General features: G+C 64.6%; 1 protein-coding gene across 1 annotated transcript in view; it reads right to left on the bottom strand.

Annotated features, from left to right (window-relative positions):
• Positions 1 to 301: 301 nt before the first annotated feature.
• Positions 302 to 9,639, bottom strand: part of LOC126643643 (tyrosine-protein kinase receptor UFO-like) — a 29,624-nt gene continuing 20,286 nt past the window's right edge. Inside the window, 7 exon segments of the mRNA XM_050322156.1 lie at positions 302 to 533; positions 3,380 to 3,516; positions 5,523 to 5,682; positions 7,021 to 7,060; positions 7,483 to 7,556; positions 7,944 to 8,063; positions 8,295 to 8,310. Of these exon segments, the coding sequence (XP_050178113.1) occupies positions 302 to 533; positions 3,380 to 3,516; positions 5,523 to 5,682; positions 7,021 to 7,060; positions 7,483 to 7,556; positions 7,944 to 8,063; positions 8,295 to 8,310 (779 nt within the window).

Raw genomic sequence — 9,639 nt, 5'->3', positions numbered from 1 at the left:
GGGGTCCTGACCACTTTGGGGGCTCCTGTCCCTTTGGGGGTCTCTGTCCCTTTGGGGGTCCTGTCCCTTTGGGGGTCCTGACCCTTGGAGGTGTCTCTGTCCTTTGGGGGTCCTGACCCTGGGGGTCCCCAAGTCCGTGATTCTGGAGGAAGGGGGATCGGAAGGGGTGGGGGCGTCCCTGGCAGTGCGGCAGCTTTTTTGGGGGTTGGGGGAGGGGGGTGGGGCGGGTGGGGACCCCCACGTCACCGCCCTCCTCGGAGGCGGCGCAGGGGGCCGGGCTGGGGGTCCCCTGCTCGGGGGCTCAGGCAGAGCACGTAACGCCCGGGGGAGGGGCGAGGGAGGGGGCTCTGCCGGAGCCCTCCCCACCCTCTGGCCGCCCCTCCCCCTCGGCCATGTTGACGTAGAGGGTCCGTGGGGGCGGCGGGGGTCGGGCAGGGGGGAGACCTGCAGGGCTAGCCCCCAGAGCCCCCCAGCTCCTCGAAGGTCGGGCGGTCCCGGGGTCGGCGGCCCAGCAGCGGAGCATCAGAGAGTACTGGGGGACCCCAAAATGGGGGACCCCAAAATGGCCAGGAGAGGGGAACCCCAAAAATGGGGGTCAGGGGCACAAAAATGAGGGCACAGCACGCATCAGGAGTACCTGGAGGGACCCCTGAAATTAGGGAACCCAAAATGGGGGAGTCAGGGAGAGAGGGGAACCCCAAAAATGGGGGTCAGGGGTCACCCTAAAAATGGGGGGGCCAGGGAACCCCAAAAATGGGGGACAGGGGCACCCTGAAAATGGGGGCTCCAGCAGCGGAGCATCAGGAGTACCTGGGGGACCCCAAATGGGGGACCCTGAAATTGGGGGTCAGGGGCACCCCAAAAATGGGGGGTCAGGGGGCACACTAAAAATGGGGGCCCAGCAGCGGAGCATCAGAGAGTACCTGGGGGGACCCCAAAAATGGGGGGGGTCAGGGGAGAGAGGAACCCCAAAAATGGGGGCCCAGCAGCGGAGCATCAGAGAGTACCTGGGGGGACCCCAAAAATGGGGGGTCAGGGGAGAGGGGAACCTCAAAAATGGGGGAGCACCCCAAAATGGGGGTCAGGGAGAGAACCCCAAAAATGGGGGCCCAGCAGCGGAGCATCAGAGAGTACCTGGGGGACCCTAAAAATGGGGGAACCCCAAAATTGGGGGTCAGGAGAGAGAGGGAACCCCAAAAATGGGGGAACACCCCAAAAATGGGGGGGTCAGGGGAGAGAGGGGAACCCTAAAAATGGGGGCCCAGCAGCGGAGCATCAGGGAGTACTCTGGGGGACCCCAAAAATGGGGGAACCCCAAAAATGGGGGTCAGGGGCACACTAAAAATGGGGGCCCAGCAGCGGAGCATCAGAGAGTACCTGGGGACCCCAAAATGGGGGACCCGAAATTGGGGGTCAGGGGACCCCAAAATGGGGGTCGGGAGAGAGGGGAACTAAAATTGGGGTCAGGGTCACCCCAAAAATGGCGGCCCAGCAGCGGAGCATCAGAGAGTACCTGGGGGACCCTAAAAATGGGGGAACCCCAAAATGGGGGTCAGGGGACCCCAAAAATGGGGGTCAGGGGAGAGGAACCCCAAAATGGGGGCCCAGCAGCGGAGCATCAGAGAGTACCTGGGGGGACCCCAAAAATGGGGGGGAACCCCAAAAATGGGGGGGTCAGGGGAGAGAGGGGAACCCCAAAAATGGGGTCAGGGGGCACCCAAAATGGGGGCCCAGCGGGAGCATCAGAGAGTACCTGCGGGACCTTGAAATTGGGGGGACCCCAAAATGAGGGGTCAGGGGAGAGAGGGAACCCCAGAAATGGGGGAGCACCCCAAAAATGGGTGCCCAGCAGCGGAGCATCAGAGAGTACCTGGGGGGGACCCCGAAATTGGGGGGATCAGGGGGTCACCCCAAAAATGGGAGGGTCAGGGGAGAGAGGGGAACCCCAGAAATGGGAGGAGTACCCCAAAAATGGGGGGTCAGGAGGCACCCCAAAATGGGGGTCAGGGAGAGAGGGGAACCCCAAAATGGGAGGAGTACCCTCCAAAATGGGGAGCACTCCCAAAATGGGGGCCCAGCAGCAGAGCATCAGGGAGTACCTGGGGGACCCCGAAACTGGGGGGAAGGGGGTTTGGGGTCAGCCTGCAGCTGGGGGGCACTGGGGGTTTTGGGGGTCAGGGTCACTCACAGGTGTGGGGGTTGGGGAGGGTCAGGGGTCACAGGTGCGGGGACAGTGGGGGTCAGGGGTCACAGGTGGGGGTTTTGGGGGTCAGGGTCACTCACAGGTGGGGGGCTTTGGGGGTCAGAGGTCACTCACAGGTTTTGGGGGATTTTGGGGGTCAGGGTCCCACAGGTGGGGGTTTTGGGGGTCAGAGGTCACTCACAGGCAGGGGGTTGGGGGTCAGAGGTCACTCACAGGTGGGGGTTTTGGGGGGTCAGAGGTCACTCACAGGTGGGGGGCTTTGGGGGTCAGAGGTCACTCACAGGTGTGGGGGTGTTTGGGGGGTCAGAGGTCACTCACAGGTGTGGGGGTTTTGGGGGTCAGAGGTCACTCACAGGTGTGGGGGTGTTTTGGGGGTCAGAGGTCACTCACAGGTGTGGGGGTTTTGGGGGGTCAGAGGTCACTCACAGGTGTGGGGGATTTTGGGGGGTCAGGAGGTCACTCACAGGTGTGGGGGTTTGGGGGGTCAGAGGTCACTCACAGGTGTGGGGGATTTTGGGGGTCAGAGGTCACTCACAGGTGTGGGGGCTTTGGGGGTCAGAGGTCACTCACAGGTGTGGGGGTTTTGGGGGGTCAGGGGTCACTCACAGGTGGGGGTTGGGGGTCAGAGGTCACCTACAGGTGCGGGGAGGCTACTAGGTGTGGGGGTTTGGGGGGTCAGAGGTCACTCACAGGTGTGGGGGGTTTTGGGGGTCAGGGGTCACTCACAGGTGCGGGGGCACTGTGGGGGTTTGGGGGTCAGGGGTCACTCACAGGTGTGGGGGCTTTTGGGGGTCAGGGGTCACTCACAGGTGTGGGGGCTTTTTGGGGGTCAGAGGTCACTCACAGGTGTGGGGGCTTTGGGGGTCAGGGGTCACTCACAGGTGTGGGGGTTTTGGGGGTCAGGGGTCACCACAGGTGCGGGGCACTGTGGGGGTTTGGGGGTCAGGTCACTCACAGGTGCGGGGGCACTGTGGGGGTTTTGGGGTTCAGGGGTCACAGGTGGGGCTTGGGGGTCAGGAGGTCACCCACAGGTGGGGGCACTGTGGGGCTTGAGGCTAGGGGTCACAGGTGGGGCTTTTGGGGGTCAGAGGTCACTCACAGGTGCGGGGGGCACTGTGGGGGCTTTGGGGGCCAGGGGTCACAGGTGGGGGTTTGGGGGGGTCAGGGGTCACTCACAGGTGCGGGGGGCACTGTGGGGGGGCCCCCAGGCGATGCCCCCCCCGCAGGTACTCGAAGACCTCGCTGTTCTCCAGCCCCGGGTACGGGGTCAGACCCCGGGCGGCGATTTCCCACATGGTCACCCCGAAGGACCACTGGGGGGACAGGAACCAACTGGGATCCACCAAAATCCACTGGGATCCACCCACATGGTCACCCCGAACGACCACTGGGGGGACAGGAACCAACTGGGATCCACTGGGATCTGATGGGATCCACCCACAGACACCCACATGGTCACCCCGAACGACCACTGGGGGGACAGGAACCAACTGGGATCTGATGGGATCCACCCACAGACACCCACATGGTCACCCCGAAGGACCACTGGGGGGACAGGAACCAACTGGGATCCACTGGGATCGACCGGGATCCACCCACAGACACCCACATGGTCACCCCGAACGACCACTGGGGGGACAGGAACCAACTGGGATCCACCCACAGCCATCCAAATCCACCCCCATGGTCACCCCGAAGGACCACTGGGGACAGGAACCAACTGGGATCCACTGGGATCCACCCACAGCCATCCCCATCCACCCACATGGTCACCCCGAAGGACCACTGGGGGGACAGGAACCAACTGGGATCCACCCACAGCCATCCCCATCCACCCACATGGTCACCCCGGGCGACCACTGGGGGGACAGGAACCAACTGGGATCCACTGGGATCCACCCACAGACACCCCCATGGTCACCCCGAACGACCACTGGGGGGACAGGAATCAACTGGGATCTGATGGGATCCACTGGGATCCACCCACAGACACCCACATGGTCACCCCGAAGGACCACTGGGGGGACAGGAACCAACTGGGATCTGATGGGATCCACCCACGGACACCCCCATGGTCACCCCAAACGACCACTGGGGGGACAGGAACCAACTGGGATCCACCCACAGCCTTCCCCATCCACCCACATGGTCACCCCGAACGACCACTGGGGAGACAGGAACCAACTGGGATCCACCAGAATCCACTGGGATCCACCCTCATGGTCACCCCGAACGACCATTGGGGAGACAGGAATCAACTGGGATCCACTGGGATCCACCCACGGACACCCCCATGGTCACCCCAAACGACCACTGGGGGGACAGGGACCAACTGGGATCCACCAAAATCCACTGGGATCCACCAGGATCCACCCACATGGTCACCCCGAACGACCACTGGGGGGACAGGAACCAACTGGGATCCACTGGGATCTGATAGGATCCACTGGGATCCACCCACAGCCATCCCCATCCACCCACATGGTCACCCCGAACGACCACTGGGGGGACAGGAATCAACTGGGATCTGATGGGATCCACTGGGATCCACCCACACCCTGAACGGTTTTGGGGTCCCTGTGGATGTTTTGGGGTCCCTGTGAATGTTTTGGGGTCCCAGTGGATGTTTTGGGGTCCCAGTGGATGTTTTGGGGTCCCAGAGGGTGTTCTGTGGTCCCAGAGGGTGTTCTGTGGCCCCAGTGGATATTTTTGGGGTCCCAGTGGATGTTCTGTGGTCCCAGTGAATGTTTTGGGGTCCCAGAGGGTGCTCTGTGGTCCCAGTGGATATTTTGGGGTCCCGGTGGATATTTTGGAGCCCCAGTGGATGTTTTGGGGTCCCGGTGGATATTTTGGGGTCCCAGAGGGTACTCTGTGCTCCCGGTGGATGTTTTGGGGTCCCAGTGGGTGTTTTGGGGTCCCAGAGGGTGCTCTGGGGTCCCAGAGGGTGCTCTGTGCTCCCGGTGGATATTTTGGGGTCCCAGTCGATGTTTTGGGGTCCCAGTCGATGTTTTTGGGGCCCAGTGAATATTTTGGGGTCCCAGTGAATATTTTGGGCTCCCAGAGGGTGCTCTGGGGTCCCGGTGGATGTTTTGGGGTCCCAGAGGGTGCTCTGGGGTCCCAGTGATATTTTGGGGTCCCAGTGGATATTTTGGGGTCCCAGAGGGTGTTCTGTGGTCCCAGTGGATATTTTGGGGTCCCAGTGGATATTTTGGGGTCCCAGTGGGTGTTCTGTGGTCCCAGTGGATATTTTGGGGTCCCAGAGGGTGCTCTGAGGTCCCAGTGGATATTTTGGGGCCCCGGGGGTGCCCTGTGCTCTCACCACGTCGCTCTTGGTGGTGTACACGCGGTCAGCCAGGCTCTCCAGGGCCACCCACTTGACGGGCACGGGGGCCCCCCGGCCCTGCCGGTAGTACTGGGACCCCCCCACCTGCTTGGAGAGCCCGAAATCCGCCACCCGCACCCGCAGGTGCTCGTCCAGCCTGGGGGGAAAGAGACCCCATCACCCCAAATAACCCTGACACCCCAAATCCCATCACCCCATAACCCCCACCCGCACCCGCAGGTGCTCGTCCAGCCTGGGGGAAAGAGACCCCATTAACCCCAAATAACCCTGACACCCCATCACCCCATCACCCCCCACCCGCACCCGCAGGTGCTCGTCCAGCCTGGGATGGGGGGAACAGGGACCCCATCACCCCAAATAACCCTGACACCCCAAATCCCATCACCCCATCACCCCCACCCGCACCCGCAGGTGCTCGTCCAGCCTGGGATGGGGGGGACAGGGACCCCATTAACCCCAAATCCCGGGACCCCAAATAACCCTGACACCCCCAAATCCCATCACCCCATAACCCCAAATCCCATCACCCCATCACCCAAATCCCATCACCCCATAACCCCCACCTGCACCCGCAGGTGCTCGTCCAGCCTGGGGGGAAAGAGACCCCATCACCCCAAATAACCCTGACACCCCAAATCCCATCACCCCATAACCCCCACCCGCACCCGCAGGTGCTCGTCCAGCCTGGGGGGAAAGAGACCCCATTAACCCCAAATCCCATCACCACATCACCCCAAATCCCATCACCCCAAATCCCATCACCCCATAACCCCCACCCACACCCGCAGGTGCTCGTCCAACCTGGGGGGAAAGGGACCCCATCAACCCCAAATAACCCTGACACCCCAAATCCCATCACCCCATAACCCCAAATCCCATCACCCCCCCATAACCTCCCACCGCACCGCAGGTGCTCGTCCAGCCTGGGGAGGACAGGGAGACCCCATTAACCCCAAATAACCCTGACACCCCAAATCCCATCACCCCATCACCCCCACCCGCACCCGCAGGTGCTCGTCCAGCCTGGGATGGGGGGACAGGACCCCATTAACCCCAAATCCCATCACCACATCACCCCATAACCCCAAATCCCATCACCCCATCACCCCCACCCGCACCCGCAGGTGCTCGTCCAGCCTGGGGAGGGGACAGGGAGACCCCATTAACCCCAAATAACCCTGACACCCCCAAATCCCATCACCCCTTAACCTATCCCCCCCGCCACCCCCTTTCCCCACGTGCCCCCCCGTGCCCCCTCGAGCCCCCCTGAGCCCCCTCGAGACCCCCGAGACCCCCGAGCCCCTCCGAGACCCCCCGAGCTCCCCCTCTCCCCGGAGCCACCCCTGTCCCTCCGTGGCCTCCTCTGCCCCCACGTCCCCCTCGAGACCCCCACATCCCCTCCCGTCCCCTGAGCCCCCGAGCCTCCCCTGTCCCCCTGAGCTCCCCAAGCCCCCCGAGCCCCCCCTGTCCCCACATGCAGTTCCGAGCCGCCAGGTCCCGGTGCACAGTTCCTGCTGCTCAGGTAACTCATCCCGGCCGCGATGTCCCACATGAACCCCACCAGGGTGCGGGGGGCAGCGCCTGGGGCACAGACCCAAATTAAACCCTGGGCCCCCAGGGACCCCCAACCCACCCCTGAGACCCCCAACCCATCCTGGACCCCCCCAGGTAACTCATCCCGGCCGCGATGTCCCACATGAACCCCACCAGGGTGCGGGGGGCAGCGCCTGGGGGCACAGACCCAAATTATACCCCTGGGGACCCCGGGGACCCCAACCCATCCTGAGCCCCCCGGTAACTCATCCCGACCATGGTGTCCCACATGAACCCCACCAGGGTGCTGGGGGCAGCGCCTGGGGGCACAGACCCCAAATTAAACCCCTGAGCCCCCAGGGACCCCCAACCTGCCCTGAGCCCCCGGGCACCCCCAACCCACCCAGACACCTCCCCAGGTAACTCATCCCGGCCGCGATGTCCCACATGAACCCCACCAGGGTGCGGGGGCAGCGCCTGGGGGGGCACAGACCCCAAATTATACTCCTGAACCATCCCCAGGGACCCCCAACCCACCCTGAGCCATCTCGGGGACCCCCAACCCATCCTGAGCCCCCCTTTGACCCCCCCATTCCCCACTGACCCTGGGGTCCTCGAGGCGGGCGCAGAGCAGGAAGCTGTGAGACCCCCCCATGACCCCCCCATGCCCGCACTGACCCTGGGGTCCCTGAGGCGGGCGCAGAGCAGGAAGCTGTGAGACCCCCCAGGACCCCCCAGGACCCTCCTGGACCACCCCAGGACCCCCGATCCCCAGCACTGACCCTGGGGTCCCCGAGGCGGGCGCAGAGCAGGAAGCTGTGAGACTCCCCAGGACCCCCTATGACTCCCCATGCCCGCACTGACCCTGGGGGTCCCCGAGGCTGGGCGCAGAGCAGGAAGCTGTGCAGGTCCCTGTGTTTCATGAAGGGCAGGATGACGATGGGGGCGGGGAGCCCCTCGGCCCCCAGCTCTGCAGGGACACCCCTGGGGGTCACCCTGGGACCCCCGGACCCCTGAGCCCCCAGCTCTGCAGAGACACCCTGGGGGTCACACCTCGGACCCCTGGGACCCCCTGAGCCCCCCAGCTCTGCAGGGACACCCCTGGGGGTCAAACCTGGGACCCCACGGGACCCCTGAGCCACCCTGAGCCTCCCAGCTCTGCAGGGACACCCCTGGGGGGTCACACCCTGGGATACCCTGGGACCCCTGACCCACCCTGAGCCCCCCAGCTCTGCAGGAACACCCCTGGGGGTCAAACCCTGGACCCCTGGGACCCCCAAACCCCCCAGCTCTGCAGGGACACCCCTGGGGGGTCACACCCCAGGACCCCTGGGACCCCTGAGGCCCCCAAACCCCCCAGCTCTGCAGGGACACCCTGGGGGTCACACCTGGGACAACCCTGGGACCCCTGAGGCCCCCAGCTCTGCAGGGACACCCTGGGGGTGGTCAAACCCGGGACCCCCGGGACCCCCTGAGCCCCCAGCTCTGCAGGGACACCCTGGGGGTCACACCTGGGACCCCCTGGGACCCCCAAACCCCCAGCTCTGCAGGACACCCCGGGGGTCAAACCCCGGGACCCCACGGGACTCCTGAGCCCCCAAACCCCCCAGCTCTGCAGGGACACCCCTGGAGGTCACACCCGGGACCCCCGGGACCCCCCAGCTCTGCAGGACACCCCTGGGAGGTCACACCCTGGGACCCTCTGAGCCCCCCAAACCCCCCAGCTCTGCAGGACACCCTGGGGGTCACACCCAGACCTCTGGGACCCTGAGCCACCCTGAGCCCCAGCTCTGCAGACACCCTGGGGTCACACTGAGCCCGACCCCTGACCCACCCTGAGCCCCCAGCTCTGCAGGGACACCCCTGGGGGTCAGACTCAGGACCCCTCGAGTCCCCCCAGCTCTGCAGGGACACCTCTGGGGGTCAGGGATCCCCAGAGGGTTTGGGGGTCCCAAGGATTTGGGGTGTCCCAAGGGTTCGAGGGGGTCCCAGGGGTGCTGAAGATCTCCCAGGGGTTTGGGGGTCCCCAGGGTTTGGGGGTCCCCAGGGCTTGGGGCTTTCCCAGGGTTTGGGGGTCCCCAGGGGTTTGAGGGGTTCCCAGGGGGTTGGGTGGGTCCTGGGCTTTGGGGGTTTCCCAGGGGTTTGGGGGTCGTGGGGTTTTGGGGTGTCCTGAGGGGTCCTGAGGTGGGGGTCCCTCACCGATGAGCTTCATGACATTGGGGTTTGGGGTGCCATGGGGCTTTTGAGGGGTCCCAGGGTTTTAGGGGAAGTCCTGGGGCTTCCCAGGGGTTTGGGGAGGTCCCGGGTGTTTTGGGGTGTCCTGGGGTCCTAAGGTGGGGGGTCCCTCACCAATGAGCTTCATGACATTGGGGTTTGGGGTGCCCAGGGGTTTGGGGGGTCCCAGGGGTTGGGTGGGTCCCAGGGGTTGGGTGGGTCCCAGTGGTTTGGGGGTTCCCTGGGGTTTGGGGAGGTCCTGGGTTTTGGGGGTTCTCCGGGGTCCTGAGGTGGGGGGTCCCTCACCGATGAGCTTCATGACGTTGGGGTTTGGGGGTGCCCAGGG

This window comes from Myiozetetes cayanensis, unplaced genomic scaffold, assembly GCF_022539395.1.
Source record: "Myiozetetes cayanensis isolate MyiCay16 unplaced genomic scaffold, myiCay2020 scf274, whole genome shotgun sequence".
Taxonomy (NCBI): domain Eukaryota; kingdom Metazoa; phylum Chordata; class Aves; order Passeriformes; family Tyrannidae; genus Myiozetetes; species Myiozetetes cayanensis.
This window is presented reverse-complemented; position numbering and strand designations above follow the sequence as displayed.